This window comes from Brassica napus, chromosome C4 (assembly GCF_020379485.1).
Source record: "Brassica napus cultivar Da-Ae chromosome C4, Da-Ae, whole genome shotgun sequence".
Lineage (NCBI taxonomy): Eukaryota > Viridiplantae > Streptophyta > Magnoliopsida > Brassicales > Brassicaceae > Brassica > Brassica napus.
This window is the reverse complement of record NC_063447.1, coordinates 35,850,253-35,873,333: the sequence shown is the minus strand read 5'-3', so window position 1 is coordinate 35,873,333 and position 23,081 is coordinate 35,850,253. Positions and strand designations below refer to the sequence as shown.

Sequence of the window (23,081 nt, the reverse complement as noted above, 5' to 3'; positions counted from 1 at the left end):
CGTTGTGTAATAACGAGAAATTGAATTTGTATACGATGCTATAACATGGTTGCAAGATGCCAAGATCACTTGATAAACATGTAAGCGACCACATCGGTCCAGACGAATGAAAAGCTGCGTGTAGAATAATAACAAACTAAGTGATACTAAAAGAACAAGATTACTTTCTATTTTAAAATTAATTAATTTTAGATAATATATAATATAATATAATTGTATATCTAAAAATCTAAGATATGTTAACAATTTCGCTCTTGTATAAATGTATTACATAGTTTACTAATTTTAACATATTGTGAGGAACATATTATATATTATTTATTTTTAATTTAAATGAGCGAAATTTTACTGAGATTTTGTATAATTTTATGTTAGAATTTAATATATATATACATATTTAAAATAAAAATAAAATATTATAATTAAATTATTGAAAATATTTTTATATTAGCTTGTAAAATAAATAAATACATTTAATGAAGTTCCTAAATTGAGTAGCTTTTGTTGAGATATTATAAAAAAATACATATAATAGATGATACAACTGATGAGTTTTTTTGGTCAAATACATTGTTGTTTAATTTCTCTTCTTTGTTTTCTTTAATAGTTATGTTAAAAGACTAAGGTACTAATTGTTTATGATTTTGAAAACTTTGACTGTTTCTAAAAGTTAGCTGTTAAAATCATGGCTGTTAGATAATATTTGTGGGCTTTACAAATATTAAAAGGTCATAAATTGTAGTTTTATGAAAAATTAAAAGGTCATAAATTTTGGCTGTTAAAATTTAGGTTTTTAAGGGAGACTTACAAGATTTTAGATAGGCTAAAGCTTAATTGAAAAAGAAACTTTAAGAATCTCAGAGCATTTCTATTTATATTCCACATTTTACTCTGGAATAGAATGAGAAATTGAGTAATGAATAAAAAATAAAAGCGTTATTCTATAAATAAAATAATTTTTTATTTTTTATTCATAATTCTATTTCATACTCTATTTTGAAGTAAAATATAGACCGAGGTGAAATGCCCTTGGAATTAAGCCAAAGCCTCAAAAAACGAGAAGTTGAATTTATATAGGACGCTTTAAACCGGTTGAAAGATCACTTGAGAAACATGTAAACGACCACTTAGACATCACAAGTGTCGGTCGAGTCGAATGAAAAGCTGCAAGTATTAGAATAACAAAGTTGAGTGTTTTTTTTAGTAGCAGTGGGTGGACAAAAGGGCATATTCTTTTATCCAGTATCATTTTTGTTTCCTTTCATTTTATATACTCGTGATGTATTATTTGTATGTTCAAGGTTTGGCGTATTCCATTTTGATTTATCATTTTTAAACATAAGCAAAAAAAAAAAAAAAAAGCCATAAGCATATCACTCGTGACATTCCATTTTGACTATCAATTCTATCATTAACGTGGAGTCACAATGTAAAGCATTACTTTAACACTGTCACTGGGTATGTAAAAAGTAGAGTTGACATAAGTTCTTCTTTTGCACAATTGCACTGCCCATGTTGTCACTGAATCCGTTTATTCACTGTTTGTGTTTATTGAGTAAAGAAAAAAAAAGGAAGGTGTCGCCTAAAACCTGCAAATTATCTAGGGCATCTAAGTTGGAGATTTATAGATTATCTTTTTTTTTTTTTTTTTTTGTAATCCAGGGTTCCCCGCTTCGCGGGTCAATCCCTGGGCCCGGTCAGGCAGCAGGCCAGCTTCACCCGAGAGGTTTTTCCTTGAGCCCGAAGGCCCAGTACCCGTTTTGGTGTCCAGATGAGGCAGGGTAGTTTCCGCATGGGGGGATCGAACTCGGATGGTGGTTGCCACCACAGGTCCGTCCTTCCACTTGGACTACCTCGTCCGGACAATTTTATAGATTATCTTGTTCACGCAAATAAAATCCAATAAGCACTATGTCAGACCGCCTTTGAATTCGAACTGATTTAAAACCCCAAAATTAACACACTGCATATATATGTAGGGATGTTAATATGGGCTTTTGCCAATAGGGTTAGCCCGGCCCGCATCTATTTTCTTAACCCAAAACCCGTTTTGTTTTGTGTGGGTTAAAATAGGGCCGGCTAAAATGAAACGCGGGTTAGCCCTAAGCCCGTTATGTTTTTTTTTTATGAAAACAAACACTATTAACACGACGTCGTTTTGATTTTTCTTCAAGGCCGTCTCTTTTTTCCAGAAACCAGAAAAGAGAGAAACAAAGAGGATCGCAACGTGAACCCTAGAATCTGAACGAAGCTGCTCAAATTCAAATCCGATAACACGACGTCCTCATCAAGTTCTGCTGCTCCTGGATTGATTTCAACGAACACACCAACCCTAGAGATCGATTTCGAAGAGCGTCGTCGGGGTTGTATCCGTCTTCTCCAATAAGCATTCTGTGAGGTACGTTCTTCTAGTTTTGTTCTGGGTTTGTTGAAATTGATCTCTAGAGTTTCTGGGTTTGTTGAAAATCTGAGACTGATGTTATGATCTTTATGATACTAGACTACTAGTAAACTGTATCTTGCTGTCTTGTGATACTGTGATTCTTTTAAGCTAATGGCGAGATGATAAAGCTTTTTGAACTGATGGATTGTTGTAGAATTGAGATTGTCTCTTCTTTGGAAAGAACGTTTTAGCTCTTTGTGAACTTTCTGTTAGTCAACTAAGCACTTGTTTGAAACAGTCTGTAACTTTGTTTGAACTTGTGATTGCAAAGCTTTTTCCCTGATTGACTGTAAATACTCTGTTATATCAAGCATTTGGTAACTTCTGTAACTTGAGTTTTAGTTGTTTAGCTTTGTTTTGGACAAAAAAAGCTTTTATGAATTGTGTCTGATCACTGGTTTTATTCTTCTTTAGGTATCTGAGCTCCTTACTGAATCTCCTCTTGAAGATGATATTGATGATGTAAGTATCTGACATAAAGTTGACATAAAGTTCTTGTTTATTTTGACCTCTTGATAATTCGCTAATTGATTCTTTATCTCTGATTTTGTTTGAATATAGGATCTGCTTGAGCTTGAAAGGTGTATCCAGTTTGGTTCAAACAACGAAAGGACAAATCTGGACATGTATTTGGCTGATACTAAAGTTGATATTTCGGCTTTCTCAGATATGGAGGTGTTAGACTACTGGAAAGATAAGCAACACAGATATGGTGACTTAGCTTTGCTTGCCCGTGATATTCTTAGCATCCCTATTACTACTGTTGCGTCTGAATCTGCGTTTAGTGTGGGAGGTCGGGTTTTGAGTCCTTTTAGAAACTGTCTCCTCCCTAAAACTGTCCAAGCATTGATTTGTACTCGAAATTGGCTACGCGGGTTTGTTGAGTTTGAAGGTAAACTCCTTGAGTCCTTGTCTTGAATTAAGTGTTTTAAGAATTAGTGATGTTGGTTAACTCATTGTTTGAATGATTTCTTTGATTACTTGATGTAGGAGACATTGAGGAGTACTTTGATTATGATGATGAGAATGCTAATAAAAGAGCAAGTAGCTCAGGAAATGAAGATTCAAACATGTGGTAAAACGTAATTTTGATGGCTTCTTGTTATCAGCATCTTAGTAATTTTGCAAGCTGTTTTGATAGTTGTATAGAGAAGTATAAATGTGTTCTTTGACTTCATTGAGTGATTATGTTGTTGCAGAGTGTAGTTCGTTGAGAGCAAATGTTGGAGCAACGTGTCCAAGTCTTGGAAGAGTGCACCTTTGAGTTTTTACTTTTATGCTAAACATTATACAATTATGAATAAAAATTTGTAAACTTTGGGTTTTAATTTCATGATAAACATTTACACTTATAAAATAAAAAGAACTTAAGCTTTGGGTTTCTAATTTCATAATTAATTAAAGACAAAAATTGATATAAAAGAGTTGTTGATTTGTAAGATAAAAAATTAATGGGCTAACCCTGTACCAGCCCTAACCCTTAACTAAAAATAGGGTTAAAACAGGGTTGAGTTAAAACAGGGCTGGGCTTATATTACACAAATGAGGGTTAGGCCCTAGCCCGCAAATTAACATCCCTATATATATGTATAGCTTCAAACATGATATTGTGTGTGTTATCGCATTTGTGTGGCCACCCTCTAGTGATTTTTTTGTTCCCAATGACTTCATCCCATATGGCTGAATGGCTCTGGTTCTTGAATAAATTTCTCTTTATTTTGGTCCACCGTTTTGGCCATTATTATCGCTTTTATCCATTGAATGGCCCTGTTACAAAAAAAAAAAAAAAATCCATTGAATGGCCTTATTTCGAATTTTGAGCACATCCATCGTAACGGTTAATGACTCCGTAGTTGTAAATCATACTACATTGTGTCATTTCCAAATGTGTTAAATGATCCATAAAGAGATCTGGAATGTCTGGATGGGTCCCTTAACACACATGTATTCTTCTAGTAATTATCGATGAACATTGGGTTTTCCAGGTTTTATGCATGCTTGATTATTATATAGGTGAATTTGCATGTCACTTCAGGTCTCATTAGTGAAAAAAAATCAAATTGAGCAAGATTTTGCATGAAGAATACACTTTAATACTTTGTGCATATGATTAATGATTATCATCATTCAGTTTCAAAAAAAAAAATATAATGACACGTTAAAAGGCTTTTCTTTTGTCTTTATGCATTTGATTTTATTTATCCTCATATGCATATTCTATATAGACTAAAAATAATATCCCATATATATTAAAAAAGAAACATTTTTAAGTTATGATTTTGTAATCAGTGCTTAGGTGTCAGTTTCGCAGGGCTTCTCAGAGCCTCTAATTAAAAAACTTAGATCTTACTAGAGAAAATACATTTTTTGTTACATTGGACCTCCCTTACTATAATTACACATTCCATAACATTACTAATTAAAAACGTGGAAGCAATAACTAACGTGCATCCTCTATATAATTATAATAACTGCCTAACCAAGTCACCTTTACAAAATAATATAACGGTTTCAAGTTTATAAAAGTTATTGTGCATGCTTTGTTACTACCATACGTGTTTATATGGTATATGTCCCCTATATATTAAAGGAGAAATATTTTTAAGTTATGACTTTGTAATCAGTGCTTAGGTGTCAGTTCCACAAATACATTTTTTGTTTACATTGGACCTCCCTTACCATAATTACACATTTCATAACATTACTAATTAAAAACGTAGAAGCAATAACTAACGTGCATCCTCTATATAATTATAATAACTGCCTAACCAAATCACCTTTACAAAATAATATAATGGTTTCAAGTTTATAAAAGTTATCGTGCATGCTTTGTTACTACCATACATGTTTATATGGTATATGTTCTTAGTATTTCTTTGTCTGGATCAAAAAAGTTTCTGGATTTCAACCTTAAACATAGTTAACGTACAATCTATAACATGTGTGATTTACATTTATAAGTTATTGTCGTTGTCATATAGTCATTTTTTCATTTTCTAAAGTCTAATAATGTTTGTGTTCGAATTTTCTAATCAAATTATTTTCTGTTATAGTTTATACAATCGGGCTTCAGTAATAAATATAAAAGCCTTCTTAGACTGCGGATGCTTTGTTTTTTTGGTCCTTTCTAAACGCATTTTCCCTCCGTGTGACAAGCACTGATCTCAATAAGCCTTATTGTCCACGTTTAGCATTAATAACTCATAAATTGTTATTACTGGCATTTATTTTAATTTGAGTATTGTCCAAGTTAACGCATTCAATTTTCCATTATTACATGACATTAAATGGGTCAATAATATGGTACATACATCTATTACAATGCGGTAAGCTCAATATACAAAATACATTATTTCCTTAATAACAGAGATGCTTAATTTACATATGGCGTTCGACTTAATTTATATATGGAAATTCAGATCGGCTTAATATCTCTAGGTTTGACTATAAAAGAGGTGATCCGTTCTCTGCTTTTCTTTTATCATTCCTCTTCATCTCTAAAACCCAATAATACTCCGTAACACTTTGAGTCTAAAGCAAGAGAGCTGAAGACTTTGATTTACTATCTTATGCAAGTTCTATGTCTGCTTTTAGTTTGGGTTTTTTTATATTAAGATTTTAGTTTTGGATTTTATTATATTAAGGTTTTAGTTTTGGATTTTTTTTATATTACAACGTATGTGTTTTAGAAGGTTAAAGAACTTTCAATTGTTGTACGCTGCAACTGTTTTTCTTTCAAGTGTTATAAGCCTTATATTATACTTGAATTTACTCTTACCTTCAATTAAAGAATCTCCGATGTCCAAATTTTTTTTTGATGAATCTCCTTCTTTTCAAGAGGCTACCGCTCAGGCACTTGATGAGTTCCTTGGGCATCTGAATCTAACTATACACATACGAAAAACTTGGATAATCAATTTAATCTATTCAAAAGAAGCATAAATAGATCAGCATACCTAAGATCTAACAGTTTTTTTCTGGGTTTGCACCTTCAATTAAATGAATCGCCTTTGCTTGGAGTAAATCACGGGATAGGAGTTCGTTCGCGAAGACGGTCTTCCCAAATACATAAATCGAAGACCCGTTTGGAGGAAATTTTAATTCAGAGAAAGGAAAGGAAGTCAAAGAACGACTTGAATCTGTTTAGCTTTGTTTATGACATGAATCGAAATCGGGATAAAAAGTGAAGCGCATCGATTTCGTTCTTGCCGTAAACTTTATCCACCTTTAGTCTTATTTTTTATTCTTTTTTTATTAAGTTGCACAAAATTATTTAAAACAAAAAACATAAAATCCAACCCAATGTGACTGAACTTAAACGCAGCCCACTGGAAACAATTAAAAATAAAACGCCCAACCCACTTATGTTGAGCCAACTTAATTTATCTTTGCAATATTCCAAAAGACAAATTCTAATTTTTTCAGTCAATAAACTATAAGTATGGTTTATGTCTCATATTATAAGCTTATATACTAACTCACGCATATATAATTTAAACATGTAAAATAACTTTCTTATCCCGTGCAAGGCGCGGATTACTACCTAATTCTCTATTAAAACGGAAGTACAAAATAAAAATGATACTTAGTTTTCCCACTTATTTATACTATAATGCTACTAAAGTAATTATTAAACATGTATTTAAGTATTTTTTTGTTTTTTTTCTCTTTTCATAACAAATTTCATAAATTGATTATTACCTAAAATAAAATCGCCAACAATAACATAGCTTTATTAAATGTATCAAATATCATAGGCAAATAATCTGTAGTAAAATGAATTTACCAATGTAAAAAAAAAATGAATTTACGAAACATGCACTTTTCATCTCAAATGTATTACATAAAATGAATTTACGAAACCATAAATCTTCAAAATTCTCCAACTCATTTTCTTCTTAATTCATAGAAAATTAAATCTGTACAAACAAAGCAATGAAAGGTTGAATTACTGGAGTTTTTTTATCTTAATCGAAACTTCTCTTCATAATATCATAAAAGTTTACTTCATTTATATACACACAAGATCACTATATGAAAATTTTGAACAAAATATATAAATAAAACCTATTTAACCAAGTTTAAATCCATACATTAAATGTTACCAGAATCTTTAAATAACAATAAAATACAGAAAGTAAAATGCACGATTTTAACTAATTAAAAGATAAAACCTTTGAATCCTAAATTAATTAATTTGTTTCCACTTTGTATATATCCCTTTATTTGCAGACCAATTTTTAAATAGTATTGAAATAAGTGATTTTCTAAATCTTTCTTTTTAAACTATTTACACCTTCGGTAATTTGAAAACTATGGAGATAAATCTCTATATCGAATGTTATTTGAGGCTAATGTCTAAATTATTTCATATATGCTTGCTTACTTCCTATTTTAGCGTTAGAAAAATCTAAATAAATATTCTATATAATTAATGTATTTGATATATGCTTTGGAAAGTTGGTTGAAATATAACCTTTCCTTTAGGATTTATTTGATTTTTCTTCTAATAAGATTCCTCGAGAACATGGAAGAAGATAGAGAGAAAAGTTGAATAACCTTCACCGACAGTCCTAAAACAAAACACTGAGATTGTTTTTGTTTGTTAACAAATTCTACAACAATTTTCTTTTACACTTACCGAACAAAGAGATGGTTACAAGATGGGTTTTCAATTTATGGGCCTTGAACAATTAATGTTACCAAAATTATTAATCATTTTGACACAAAACTAAGTTTATAAGTAATTTTTAATTACTAAAAGTAAATTTATATTTACATTTTATCTTACAAAATTGAATCCGCCGTTTTTATATGTTACAGATTTTATAGAAGTTTAATAATCATTATATTTTCTTCAAAAATTTATAACTAATTTATCATTTTTCTATGGCATACTAAGTCATAGTTCTCTATTTTTCATATTTTAAATTCATAAACATTTTTTTCTATATATCTTATACAAATGTCTAATTAAAAAAATATATATGTTGAATTTGTTTATTTGATATCGAATATCGGTTATACAATAGATGGTTTAAAATTAAATACAAAAAAAAAAGTTTTAGTCAATGTAATACGATTAAATATTACAAATACATCATTTAATACAAAAAAAATTAAAAATAAAAATAAATATCCTCAAGGTCGCGTAGATCCAAATTTAGTTTGTTCTAAAAATCGAGTGATCCGGAACCTCGCAAATTCAACACATACTTAAGTTTTAGAGTGTCAGACTATGAATAATTTGTTAAAAGAAACCAAATGTTTTTTTTTCTGGGCTCGTCTTTCTTACTTCACATGTTGGAAAACATATAAAATTTCCCAAAAGTATTTGTTTTGGAAAAATATAAATATCCAGAAAATCAAATATCCAAATATATTTATTTATTTGAAAATATTAAACGAATGCTTACAGATATTTCATATATGTTGCTTAATGCAAATAATTTGTAAAAATCAATACAGATTTGTTTTAAAATGTATTTTTACAAGATATATAAACTAAAATTAAAGATAGTGAAACTATATCTTTCATAAATTTTAAAATTAGTTAAAAACAAAACTTACGAAGAGTTATAGTTTTCATTAAAAAATTATTTATTTTATCAATTTAATACTTTTATAATTATAATATGAATATAATTTGCTAAATCATATGTTCGAATAATAATTATATAGAATATATATATGCATGTATATGTATATGTATATTTCTCGCAACACAGCGGATATCCGTTGTAATTTTTTTAAAAAAATTATGATTTGTTTCGTTTTTAATGGTTATTGATTTTTTTTTTTGCTTCGAAAATTTATAGATATCCAAAATTTTGATTAAATCAAAATGAATAATGAATAATGGATCAAATCGAATCAAATTTATACAACCACCATGTTCAAGATAGATTCTTCTAAAAGTGTGGGACTCGATCAAATGATTAAGGTGTAAAATATAAATTAGAGATGTGACAGCACTAAGATAAAATAAGGAGGACAATATGCTGATAAAAAAAAAAATCTAAGTGGGTCCTCCAACGTATCTTTGTAGTACACCATCCTTTGTCAATGCTCTTCCAAGTCATCATTCGGACGAGATCTTTAGGGACGATGCAAGTGTTGTATTGGGTTCAGAACTTCAGATACTAGACTACCTTGATGTATAGTATAGGTACGTTTCTCTATTCAACTATAACATGTACAACTTTTTGCAATGCCAGCAAATAATTTTTGTAAATATCCAAAAAAAATTTAATTTGTTTGCTTCAATCATTTGAGCAAACATTCAGGTATATCTTATTAAAATAAAAGTACACTTATAAATTAATTCTTAAAACTTCAATTTATTTACGTCTTAATGCCACTGAAATAATAACTAATCTTATCTTTAGACATTAACTTTCTTTTCCTAATTTATACAAAATTACCTAAAATAAAGTCAACTCAGATATTGTTCATGTACCTAGGACGGAGAATACAAGGGCGGATAGTTTGGCACGTAGTGCTCGGCAACAACCGTCTTTCGTCGTACACATGGATTCAGAGTTACCACTTTGGTTTACAGGGTCTATATGAGTCTGTAATCTTTTTGCTGTCAAAAAAAAAAAAAAAAAAAAAAAAAATTCACAACAAATTCATGATAAATCTTAAATTTAATTAATACACTACAATTCGAAATCCATATATTTAGGATCTTCGTAATTGGCAAGTCTTAAATTATAACAATACATGACTTAATAAATTTTAACAGATTTATAATCAATATTTTCCCAATTTACTTTGTTTAAACTTTTCTTAAAAATAAATTTTGCTGAGTAATACATATATAGATACAAATTATTATAAACTATTATAAAATATATTTTGATGCTATAGTAAAATAATGGAAGTATTTAACAACCATAATTACATTATTACACCAAGTAATACCAATGGTTAAATAAATTAATATGAACTTTTTAAATTAATTTTAAAATAATTTAAGTAACCGTACACAAAAACTAAAAAAAAATCATTTCATTTACAATATAATTTTGTCAAAGTTTGCAACATACTTAACTAAAATAACTATAATTTTATATATATATATATATATATAAAACTTGTAAAAACCACCTACACCGATTTAGGTATCCGTTTACTCAATTTAGAATACAATATCGTTTTAAAAATATATAGTTATATTTTCATTATTTATTAGTAATAACTAAAAAAAAATTGAAAAAAAAAATTATAACTACATAAAATAATCATTTATATAATATATACATAAATATAAATTATTCCATTTATATCTTATAGGTAGCTTATTTTTATACAAATTAAATTTCACTCAAAATCAAATACAATAAAATTATATGATAAAAATATGGTGATGTAGTTGAATGTTAAAAAAATATAATTACTCAATGTAATAAATATAATTATTATGTTTAAAATTTTATATTTAACAATTATATAATATGCGTCAAAACTTAAATAACATAATTTATACAAAACAAAATTTTACTTATAAAAATGAAAATAAATACCCGTGCGAAAACACTAGATCAAATTTCGTAAAGCCTTGTGTCCTTTTCTAAACCATCACTTAAGCCAATTTTATAAGCTTAATTAGTTCCTAGTGGAGTATGTTGTTGTGATTCGAACAATTGAATAGTCTCTGCCATAGAATTCTCAAAGAAACCGAGTGTACTTTGTAAAATCTGATGTCTTGTAGTTATGTTCACACCCCCAGCTTTGGGTTATACTGGGCCAAACATATAAGCAAATAATTTTTGTAATATCAAAATTTTAATAAAATTTGGCTTCAAACATTTGAGCAAACATCCCGCATAGCCTTTTAAACACTAGATCAAATTTCGTAAAGCCTTTTGTCCTTTTCTTAACCACTTAAGCCAATTTATTAGATTTTATACGCTTAGTTCCTAGTGGAGTATATGCTGGTGTGATTCGAAACAGTTGAAAAGACTTAGCCATAGAACTTTTAGAAAAACTGTGTGTACTTTACAAAATCTGATGTCTCCCACCCCCAGCTTTGGGTTATATTGAGCAAGTTTTTAAGCCCAGTATAAAAATAAACCCAATAAAAACAAAAGTGAAGAGAAAAGGGAAGACCGGCCTGAGATTTACGGCCCACAAACAATTGCAGTTTGAACCGGCCGACCATACTATTGTTGTCATAATAATTACCATCATTCTCACAAGTGTGATGCTTGCAGTCTTGCAGTCGTGGTGTTGTCAGTAACCATTGGTTTGGCAGAAATAGTTGTGAGACGGCGATGTTTGTGTTTGGTGGTGATAATCATGGCTGTTGTGATAGCTGTCGTGGTGTTAGGTGGTGGATTCAAATTTTCATTTGATATTTTATGTCCTGAAACTTTATGCTATAGTATATTAGCTTTCAATTATGCAGATTGAATTTTGTTTTAGTACCAAGGGTTGAAAACTCACCAGAATACATTAAATTCCATTTACTCTTCTTTTAATTTATATTTTTCCTAATTATTTTTATTTAATATCATTTAAAATTTTGGTTTTATACCTTTAAAATAATCATTTATTTAATGATAATCACATGTTGCAATTACAACAATCTCTAATAATAATAAATTTATATCATAATTAAAAGAGAGACACAAAATACTTGCGAGCCAAACACTTCAAACCAACCTTATTTATGTAACGTTTTTTCTTTCTGTCTGTTGCAACCATATTTGGAATAGAAAGAACAAAAAGCCAAATAAAAAAAAACTGAGTAATCTACTCAATATTACTGATATTTGATGATAAATCTTTTCTTTTGTAGGTGCAAGAGTGCTTGATGAACGTTTCAAGTTACAAAAAAAAAGTGTTTAATGAAAAATATATATCAAGAACGATGATGACCAACTTTGATTAAAATTTGCGTTTATGCTACTGCATAGTTGGTAATATAGTATTAGTAGATGAGATGAATCAGTACAATTGGTAAACATTTTCACAATCTTATCGTAAGTCAAATCTTCTTAAGGTATGATTCTAAATTCAAAGTATGCTCATACAATTCAACATAGTAAGCATGCATTTTCTCAATCTGATCATAATTGAATCTTTTATAGCTATGATTCTAAGTTAAATATAGCTCATACAAACCAAAACAATGAATCAGTAAAAAGTTGATCAACCATTTTTCCAATCTGATCGTTCTTAAGGTAGGTATATGATTCTGCTAAGTTATCACTATGATCATGCAAATCTATAGAAAAAACTTTCGGATATTTTTCCCCCCACCAGTTGGCTAATTTTCTCTCCATTTCATATTTGCATTAACTTAACTTTTTTCGTTACACATTTAATTTTTGGCTTTTATTAATTCAATGATATGACTTCTCAGTGGGCACATAGCCCAAGAACTATGGAAACACGCTCTCCATTAAAAGAGGGAGATAGATGAGGAAGAAGATGGAGAAGACAAAAACAAAATAAAAAACTTCCATATCTTCCAATTATATTATTTCCTTTCTCTTTTTGTATTTTCCATTTTCGCTGCGTTTGTAAACTTCTCTTTCCTCTTTTTCTTTTCGTATTTTCCATTTTTTATCCCTCCTGAATATTTTCCTCTCTCTGTTTTTTTTCCCCGGGAAACAGAAGGAAAATTCCATCTTATTTGTTTATTTTCCCGGAAGGAGGGATCTTGAGCTATACCCATCTTGAAAAGAGGTATCTTTTCGGGTTTTGAGAATCACAACTCATCTCCTCTGTTTAGCTTTGCCGATACTTTTTTTTTGCGTCTCTATACAGGTCCTGTGTCTCATTGTTGCACATGGTTATGTAATTCTATAGGGGAATGAATCAAAAGGTTCATGCTTTCACTAGATTCTAAAGCTAAGGGTTTTTGGGAGCCTACCTACATTAGCCTTTGAGATTGGGTTTTATGTCTAGCCATGGAGTCTTCAAGAGATGCTATGAAAGGCTGTGACTTTGGTTGTGAGTCTTGTGACTATTCACTTGATGCATATTCTTCAGACCCTTTGACTATAACGTTGAAAAGCGAGAACATGTTGTTACGAGGCTCTTCTGATTCATCTTCGAATGAATGTGCTGCTTTACTTGAGGATCTTGCTTCCCGAAGGAAGACAGTGAAAGAACTTCACTTGGAGCTCGAAGAAGAGAGAAACGCTGCTGCATCAGCAGCTAACGAGACAATGTCGATGATACTTAGGTTGCAGAGAGAAAAAGCTGAGATACAGATGGAAGCTAGGCAGTTCAAAGCGTTTGCTGAGGAGACAATGATGCATGAACAAGAAAAGGTATCGGCTTTGGAGGAGTTGTTGTATGAGAAAGAGCAAGCTATTGAGGCCTTGTCTTATGAGGTTGAAGCTTACAAGGATAAGTTGATGAGCTATGGGGTAACTGAAGCAGAGATACTTGGTTTTCGTAGAGACTCTTTTGATGATTACCCATGTGAATACACTTCTTTGAGATGTAGTGTGGATGATGAGAACCCGAGTGAATCAGATGGTGATGTTGAGGTTGTGGAGAAGGTGATGGTTGATCAGTCTCCAAGGTGGCCATATTATGATTCAAACTCGCCTTTAGGAACTGCTACAGAAGTAAAGGGGACGTTTACCACAGACTCTCCTATGACTACTAGTAAGATTGACAACGAGCCTCAGAGATATCAAGATCCGGTGATGATGACTCAGCAAAGAGTTAAGGAGCCAGATATTGAGAAGCTATACACAAGGCTGCAAGCACTTGAGGCTGACAGGGAGTCATTGAGACAGGTCATTGTATCGATGCGGAGGGACCAAGCACAGCTGGTGTTGCTGAAAGAGATCGCACAGCATTTATCAAAGGATACTGTCACAAGGCGAAACACGGTTAGCAAAATGCCATTTTTGAAAGCATTCTCTGTAGGAACGGTCTTCAAGGTAAAACAATCATAATCTCTCACATGTTGTATATTGCTTTCTGAAACTATGTGTATGCCTCATTTTTGGTCTCTCTTTGTTCTTGTGTTTCAGTGGATTGTGTCTTTCGTTTCCTGGAGAAGGAAAGAAAAGCCAAACAAGTAAGTAGATTAACGAGTACAAACACTTGCTTTTTGGTTCACATTCTTGTTATCTTGCTTTCTGATGGGATTCAATAACAAAATTGCAATGCAGCAGGTATGTGTACCATCTGCCAGCAAACAATATGGGGATGCTTATGATTCTGGGCGAGGGATGTCCATCTAGAAGATGGAATTGCTTAACAAGTTCACATGTCTAGACATTTATTAGTTTTCTCTCCTGGTATAGCTAGTGCAAATTGAATGTACATTTTTCTTTACTGCAAGACATCCAATCAAACATGTATGGATGGTTCTGATTCTTGTTGAATACTAAAGTTAATTGTAACATGTTTGTGGATAATAACAAGATCATAACAACATAAGTCACTCTATTATGCATGAATAATATCAGGACTCAAACCAAAAGGCTTCTCATACACTGCATCAAATATGTTTCAGGATATGTCCAGCTAAATAGCACATTAAAATAAACATTAAGTTGATAATTTGACTTTGGGGTCATACATATAACGATGAGAACCTGAAAGAGAGGATTCGAAGCAAATACAGATCTCACGAGGGAGACAGTGAAACAGTGTAAGAGTTGTTGTAATACTTTAAGTTCTTTAGATGGCCTGATCGCAGCTGAGGGGAGATCACTGTTCCGGGAATGTCAGACACAGCATCGTTAGTTTCTCCTGTGCCTTCAGTGATTGGAGACTCAGGCTGAACCTTATCTGGGAGTTGTGGTAGACCCATGTTTAAGCTAACTGATGTTGGCTCGGTCACAAAGCTGAATTCAACCCACAGTTCGTTAGCATTTTCCTAACACGGACTTCGATTTTTTATTTGGAAGATAAGAGAATGCATCAACGAACCTGGCTTCAAAGTTCTGTCCATTAGCAATCAGGTGTGCACAAATATTGCTAATAATCCATGGCGGGATGCATTCACCCTTAGTCTCGACGATATAGCAACTTGTAGATTCTGCTGTTACCATCTCCTTGCAGTCGATCTGGAGATCAAAGAATTAAGTATTCTGAAAATGTCAAGAGACATCATAGATTACAGAGCAAAGTGTAAGTGCAAGAAAATATACCTTAGGAGAAGACATTGCAGCATTCTGAAACGGTACAGGGGAATATAATACAGGAACGTCTGCGGTGAGAAGAAAACTCAAAGAAGACCTACGCATGATTGAAAAACAATGAGTACATTATACACCATTAAGATGTGTCCGATACGTAACTTCTTTTCCCAAAAAGTGTTCACACGCACCTATAATTTAGCAGAAGATCATACAATCCATGTACGCTCTCATTTCCCTCAAGAGCCAAGAAAGATTCTGGAGTGTTATCTATGTTTGAGGCGGAACACAAACGACGAGTCTGCATCTGTTAACAGGAGGAGTCAGAAAAAATACGCTATTACTCTCCCATTTACAGTTGCTGGTGCTTCACATTCTTTATAACAGCCAATATTCATATACACAGAAAGATAGTTCCTAAATAGATGCTTGAAGGTGCACAAACCTGGCCAAGGTTATGATTCTCTATCTCTGAAAGTTCAGCAAGATCTTCAACAGTGGTCTCTTCCATTTTAGTTTTGCAAAGAGGCATAGTGTAGCATATGTCCTGTGAACAGCATATTCAGATCATATTAGTAAAGAACTGATGTACGCACAAGGTTTGCATAATAGATAAGAAAAAGACAATGGATAATCTAATAGTTCTATCTTGGTGTTTTAATTATAGATTAAACATACTGTACTCCACCGTTGATGTAAGGGCCTAAAATGTTCAACGTATTCCTAATGAGGTTGCAGAAAAATACAGAAATACGACATTATTGTTCAACTGAGCACTGGTGAGCTCAGAGCAGTGGAGCAACATCAGGTAACGTGTTTTCAAATTCTATCATTTGTAAACCGAGAAAATGACTTCAAAATGCTGCAAATTTCACAGTTATTTCCTACAACCTAAGAGAAGCATCCTGGCTTTACTTAAATTTCATTAAAGTCCTATCAAAGAAGCAGTCCAGTCAATCAATGAATTTGTACAGATTCCAAAACTTAACAAAAAATACATAACAGATAAGAATGCTGCAGCTTAGTTTGAAAGCCTCAAGGAAAGCAAAACACAAATGAAGCAAAAGGCTTAAGGAGTATATCTTACAAGGTCTTTAAGCATGGCTCTCAATCTTCTAGTTGACTGAGTGATATAGGCTTTGCATGAGCGTTTGACACCTCCTGGCTCACAGCTTCCAGTGAACAATACCACAAACTGTGAAGTACAAACTACAATCCAAATAATTCACAACTAAATTTAGTTTCATTTCAATAGTATGGCATACATATCATTTACAATAAGAGAGATGGAACATGAGAAAGAAGATGTGCATGAAATTCACATTTTAATAACTCTAAAGGTGTACGTGACTTTGATGCATCTTTGCTAAGAAGGAAAAGTAACAGCAAGGTGTACCCAAATTTTTCAAAATGAAAGTGCAAGTGGAAATATAGCATATTAGGTTCTCCGTCTTTGAGGAAAAAAAACTTCCAAGTATATGCATCTGTATGAAAATATGTAAGCACTACACGCTTCCAGTGCTATTGCCGTTAGTGTTATACCCGCAAAAAAAAAAGCAGATCCAAATCAGGCACATAGGACGGGCTTACCATAAAATATTTTGCAGAAATTCTTCCGGAACTTAAAATATAGACTTCGAAAAGCATCTTCCCATGCTAATTGTCGCTGTTGTAAGAAATCACCTTCGCCTGAAACAGCAAAATGAAGATCTCTTTATAAAACTTAGAAGGGAGATGACTGTAAGAAAGCATAGCTCTTGTACTCTCATTAACAAACCTCTGCCTGGTCCAGAATTTATATATGCTGAAATCATAGAAGATGGCAAGGTAGACTGGGGGTAAACCCATGAGTGCAGTGACATGGAATTTAACACCTGGCAAACCACATCTGAGCCAGAACCACTACTGTTATCTTCGTTTAACTGTGGCATACCATTGTAAGTGCTACTCATAATTGACCTATGTAACCTAGAACAACAATAGAATGGAAAATAACTGACTGATTCAAACTTAATATTTCATGCACTTTATATCAGAAATGGCTTAACTAACCAATTTAATGGAGAGGAGGAAACAAGTCGAACATAAGTCTTTATGGAAAGATCCAGAGGAATCTCTCGCCCAGAAACGAGAAACTCAGGCACGAAATTTCCACGTAATGAAGCAGTATCAGATTTCTCACTTATGTCACCAGGATAAATTGGCAATTGTACGGAAGTGGCAAGTCCTTTCAGTGCTTTGGTCTGATGAATGACAACATCAGTTTTCCAAGACCATATATATTAGCCATCTCAAACTATAAAAAAAATACCAAGTGAAGCATACCATATCAATATCTGGCAAGCAGGATAACTCTTCACCCCTTGTTGAAAGTTCCGTGACACTGCGAAATATGCACTGGCTGCATCCCTCATTTGCTTGACGAGCTTTGGTGTTAGTATCATCAGAAACTCCAGTAGAAGCATTTTTGTCCTCGCTGCTAAGACATTAAAGCATTAACATAAGCTAGAGCACAGTAAATCAGCATACTCCAAACAGAAATTGTTTGAGGCATTTTACCGAGTATGTTGTTGTCTTTTGATGGCAACAACATTTGAGAGTAAAGAAGCATTGAATAGGTTGCTGGACTGCTCTTTCACACCATTTTCCTGTGGTAAGGACAAATGAATTATAAATCACCTTTTACCTAAGTTTTTGAACAAAGCTAAAAGGAATGAAGAATGAGAGAGGTGGTAAACCTTAGAGTTTTCTTTGCCAGATGGCATCCAAGGCCGAGCCTTTTTGACAGCGTATAGCTCATTCATACGCATCTCAATGTACTTGGGATTCTTAAGCCCATTTCCCTTCTCAGTACTACAGCCAAGATAGTCTAGTTAGGCAAACAAAACAAGTTCAATAACGTGAAGGCGTAATGATAAGTTTTTTTTATACCTTTGGCAAGGACGCAATGCGTCAAAAGACTCTTTAACTTGGTCAACAAAACAAGTCCGCTTCAGTTGCTCTCCCTGTATAGTGAGAAAAGATTAGCCTCTGAAATGAACCAATCTATAAAAGATAACAAAGGAAGCAAAACTTACTCTTAGTTCCGCAGGGGTCTTGCGCTTAGCTTTGGACACCCCGTTCATTTGAAGAGAAGTACCAGGAGCAACGACTTTCGTCATTTCCAGAATCTGGTGTTCGTTTGATTGATCTTTTACCTATTCAAACTTTTCTCAACAAAATTAGATAAGTAAATCATAAAGTTATCCTCACAAGCCCTACATTGAAAAAAGCATATGAACCCCACAAGCTAATGAATAGTACCGAATCTACCGATTGAATAATTTATTCCGATTACAAACATTTCCAGAATCTGATCTTCTTTTGATTGATCTTATCTACTAAAGCTTCTTCCACACAATTAGATCAGTCAACCACAAAGTCATCCTCACGAACCCTAAATTGAAAAGCCTATGAACCCTAGAAGCTAGTGAATAGTACCGATTGAAGAACTTATTCGGATTACAAAAAACGAATTGGAGATAGGATCAGAAACACACTCACCACGCTCGATGATTAATGTCTTTGCGATGTAGCAAACATCGAAACCCAGCGGCGTGGCGAAAGAGATAATCGATGACGAGCTCGTGGTGGTGTGAGTTTGTTTCCACGGCGAAGTGATGGGCTTTAGGTTTTTCTTCAATTCTTTTAATTTTGGGGGAAAGTGAAGTGGGAGGGAAGAGGAAGGCGCGTGAAAATTGGATACCTTTTTTTGAAAACATTCGGGTCCAAATGGTTTCGCATTCCCTCCTGTTAACACAATACACCTAACGCCGTTAACGGAAGACGGTACTCAACTGTTATCACCGTTAATAGTTTGAATGTTTTCGGGTACGATTCGGTTTTTACCGGATCGCATCTGATTCTTTTCGGATCTGGATTTATTCGGGTCAGTTCCTTTCAGTTCCGGTTGTTTCGGGTAAAAAAAGTTTACACACAAAGGGTTGACCATTCTAGATACAAGATGAACAAATATAAAATAAACGTAAAAGAATAAAATTTCAGAAATGAAAAAGAATGGTAGGAAATGAGAATAAAAAATTATTTCTTGTGAATTGTGATATTTTTTAGGAACGTTAGAGAATGCATTCCTCGCCAAAAAGTATTTGTAAATTTTCAGTTCAGGTTTTCAGATCCAAGTTAAAATACCCTGGCCTAATTAAAGGCTCCAAATCACTTGAACAACACACTTTTTTTTTTAGCAACGAACAACACACTCCTAACATCATTAAATTTCAGCAAATCAAATGTTTTGTCACGAAAAGACGAAGATCTCAACAATTACATCACAAACAAGAAGTCTGGTCTCCAGAAAATACAGATTATTCTCTCGAACTATTACACAGCCTAACTCCCTCTCTACCTAAAAGATCACAAACACCCAAGCAAGATCCTCCAAATTCCATTGAGAGCCACTTCATTGTTTACTTCTCTTCTTGATGACTGCTAATTGTTTTCACCTGAAACCCAAAACAACCAAAAATAATTGAACTCAAACTAAAAAACATACAATCAATGACATGGTATCATCACTCTGTTGTCATGTATGTGAATGGTCACTATGTCTCACCGTCTACATATGTTTACACCTAAGCTATTAACAACACATCAACCTCCAAACCAGTGGAATATATATATAGTAAGCATTAAAGCATGAACCAGCGGAAGCAGTACAGAACAAGTTTAAGGAAGCAGATCTACCTGCACCATGCCTGAACCAGAACTACATCTGAGCAGGAAGAGATACCGCTGCTTCCTCCTCGCCTAAAGACACAACATAAGGCTGAACTTTGAATGCTTCAGTGATTGTAAAGCTGAGCTCGTAATTCACAGTCTTCGTCCCAAAGATGTTGAACTTTCCTGCGCTCTTGTAAGCCACTTCGGCATCACCACCCTTCCTAAATACTACTCTAGCCCGGTTTTTCTCCTCGTCAACCTCAGTCTGTGAATCCCTTATTGGTCCAAAATGCCTGAACATTTTACTCAGGCTCTTCTCAGAAGGTATTGCATCCGCTTCGGAAAAGTACATTATAAGCTCAGCTGGTGCATTCTCATCAAAGTCCGCCGGTTTGTCTGAAGCTGAAGGAAGAGGGTAACTGATCTGAGACTGTCTTCTTCTGTATGGACGACGAGTCCTTTTGACCTGAGCAGGTTTCAGCTCAACAGGCACAACTTGATAGTTTTCTTTTTCTGTAGCAGCTGGCGTTTGCTCTTCGCCACCGTTATGGATCACCCTGTCAGTCCAGTATGTGTCTCCCATTTCCTCAAACTCAAATGCTTCGGTTCCAACTGCTGCGCTCGAATTGGATCTACCTCTTTTGCTGCTTGCCTTCTCTGGAACAAACTGCTGCGAAGCCGATGAGTTTCGGAAATCTAAGAAAAAGCCAGAGGCGATTTCAGACACAGCGTTCTCTTTTACAGGGTCTGTTGCTGCAGAGTGAAGCTGGGATACAAAGCTCTCAACAGAAAGAGTCTCATCACCAAGGTTACTACTACCCTTGAGAACAGAAGGAGATCCTGCCATCTGACTAGCAGCTCTGGCTATGCATGCACCGATCTTAAAGGAGGGCCTTTGTTCACTCAGGACATCAGCCTTTCGTTTCACACCATTGGTCTTGATATCAGAATCTGTTCCAACTTCAGCATAGTCAGAGTTGTCAGGATTTTCTTCCATTACTGTATCTTCCTGCTGTTGGTTTTGATCGATACTTGGAGCTTCATGAGTAGTGTCATCTTCCTCCCTCCTTGTGTCTTGTTGATCCTTCCCGTCTTGGTTTTCATCAGATCCCAAAATTGCATCAGAAGCCTCTTCTGGACACTCTGTAGCAACAGGTGCTTCATTGGATTCATTTTCAACACCTTCAGCATGTGAGCTTACTTTACCACCATCCTCCTCGGTGGCAACTTCCTCTGCGGTGAGAGTAGCTTTCTTATCCTCTTTCAAAGATGATAGATTCCCAGATTCAGTTTTGAGGTCTTGTACATTTCCTGACCAAGAGGATACACCACTGAAATCAATAAAGTTGGTAATATCAGACCTTGGATCAAAAAGACCGTTCTGATCCAACTGTTCAATTTCACCTGGAGCAGCATCTTCACTGGAACTCTTTGGATTTGCTGATTCAACTGCCATATCAGCATCATCTTTCCTTTCATCAACTTCCATTCCCTTCACTAAATTGCTGTCAGCTTCAGTAATTGGAACATCTTGGGTTGGTACCATACTTGCACCAGCATCATCCAAAACAAGCTTCTCCAGCGTTTCCTCTTCAGTATAATCGACATCCATGGCTTCTCCATTTTCTTCTTTATGGGTTGTATCTACTTCACCACATGTTTCAGCAGCAGGGTTTTCTTCGTTTGTTTCCTGAGTAGACTCCTCTGGAACTTGCACAGATTCTGAATCCTTACCATAGTTGGTCTCGGATCCAACATTCTCTTCATTCGCCTGTTTGCTATCAACATCCATGTTGGCATCATCACTTCCATCACCTGATTCCTTCTCTTGGCCAGCTTTATCTTCCGCGACAGAAAGCGTCTCACCATCCACTGAGCTTTGTTGGGGCTTCTCAGTTTGAACATTTTGTTCAGCTACATGGTTTGCCTCCTCGTCATTCACTTCATTCTCCTCTTCACCTGCACTTTCACCATTCACCGGCTTCACATCAACAGCTCCAGCATCTCTCTCGGTTTCAGGCTCACCAGTCTTTACAACATCATCAGAGCTAACACCCTTCTCAACGTCATCCTTAGTAACAGAACCAACACCTGAATCAGAAACATCTTCGACGCATGGCTCCTTCACCGGAACATCAACTTCACCATCTAGGGTTTCAGACTTAGAAGCTAACCCTAGTTCCTTACCTGTTTCCTCCAAGGGCGCTTTGCAATCACCAATTGACGCACTTTCTTCTCTCTGTTCCTCCATGGAAGTACCTGTTTTGCAGCTTAAACACTCAGTGCATAGATGGATCTCGTCTAAAGAAAGACCAATCCTTTTAACAGAAATCGAGGCAAACTTGAAGATTTCAAGTGAAATTAACAACGGGAAAGCTGAAAGGGATCGATGGGTTTACCTTTTTTAGATCAAAGGTGAGGCCTTTGGGTCTCTCTCAGTTACAGAGACGAGTGTTCGTTCGTTCAGAACAAGAGAGAAGAGAAGATTTGATCTTTTTCGGGGTAATGCCTTTTCTTCTTTCCTAATTATTTGTAAGCCCTTATTGTTTTTGTTTTTGTTGGCTTATTGTTTTCACTTTTAAGATCAAACTTTCGGATATTACTAAAAGAGCCTTTTAATATTTTTTTCCGTATTTGTGCTTTTTGAGTTAAGCAGGTGCGTTTGCTAATCAAGGATTATAGAATTTACAATTTTGTGATCATTGATTCATAAGAAACTAATAATCTTTTTAAGGGGAAATTACATGTTTACCACTTTCATGTTACCACTTTTCACTTTGACCACATTTTCAAAATTATCT

At 33.9% G+C, this 23,081-nt stretch overlaps 3 protein-coding genes across 10 annotated transcripts; 1 reads left to right on the top strand and 2 right to left on the bottom strand.

Annotated features, from left to right (window-relative positions):
- The first annotated feature begins 12,158 nt into the window (after positions 1-12,158).
- On the top strand, positions 12,159-14,857 carry LOC106391275 (myosin-binding protein 7). Of its 5 annotated transcripts, none has more exons than XM_013831885.3 (4): positions 12,159-13,141; positions 13,223-14,355; positions 14,449-14,495; positions 14,590-14,857. In XM_013831885.3, exons 2-4 carry the CDS (start codon positions 13,366-13,368, stop codon positions 14,693-14,695), a joined length of 1,143 nt encoding a protein of 380 aa, XP_013687339.1. In that variant the 5' UTR covers positions 12,159-13,141; positions 13,223-13,365; the 3' UTR covers positions 14,696-14,857. The 5 variants fall into 5 exon arrangements, with proteins under 5 accessions (XP_013687339.1, XP_022551522.1, XP_013687340.1 ...); XM_013831886.3 differs by having other exon boundaries at positions 12,160-13,141; positions 13,265-14,355; XM_048754883.1 differs by having other exon boundaries at positions 12,166-13,141; positions 13,265-14,355; positions 14,593-14,857.
- Positions 14,858-14,892: 35 nt separating this feature from the next.
- Positions 14,893-19,335, bottom strand: LOC106391274 (protein downstream neighbor of son homolog). 3 transcript variants are annotated; one of them, XM_013831882.3, is made up of 15 exons: positions 19,108-19,335; positions 18,642-18,761; positions 18,496-18,569; positions 18,303-18,417; positions 18,124-18,212; positions 17,890-18,043; positions 17,617-17,807; positions 17,342-17,532; positions 17,155-17,253; positions 16,652-16,773; positions 16,010-16,111; positions 15,756-15,871; positions 15,577-15,664; positions 15,356-15,492; positions 14,893-15,270 (listed from the first exon to the last, which is right to left on the bottom strand). In XM_013831882.3, the coding sequence occupies exons 2-15, from the start codon at positions 18,723-18,725 to the stop codon at positions 15,051-15,053; spliced, it is 1,782 nt and encodes a 593-aa protein (XP_013687336.1). In that variant the 5' UTR covers positions 18,726-18,761; positions 19,108-19,335; the 3' UTR covers positions 14,893-15,050. The 3 variants fall into 3 exon arrangements, with proteins under 3 accessions (XP_013687336.1, XP_013687338.1, XP_013687337.1); XM_013831884.3 differs by having other exon boundaries at positions 17,890-18,040; XM_013831883.3 differs by having other exon boundaries at positions 18,642-18,770; positions 19,108-19,314.
- Positions 19,336-19,780: 445 nt separating this feature from the next.
- Positions 19,781-22,839, bottom strand: LOC106391273 (uncharacterized protein DDB_G0290685). 2 transcript variants are annotated; one of them, XM_013831881.3, is made up of 4 exons: positions 22,680-22,839; positions 21,685-22,539; positions 20,305-21,591; positions 19,781-20,063 (listed from the first exon to the last, which is right to left on the bottom strand). In XM_013831881.3, the coding sequence occupies exons 2-3, from the start codon at positions 22,529-22,531 to the stop codon at positions 20,327-20,329; spliced, it is 2,112 nt and encodes a 703-aa protein (XP_013687335.1). In that variant the 5' UTR covers positions 22,532-22,539; positions 22,680-22,839; the 3' UTR covers positions 19,781-20,063; positions 20,305-20,326. The 2 variants fall into 2 exon arrangements, with proteins under 2 accessions (XP_013687335.1, XP_013687333.1); XM_013831879.3 differs by having other exon boundaries at positions 20,305-22,539.
- Positions 22,840-23,081: the final 242 nt, after the last annotated feature.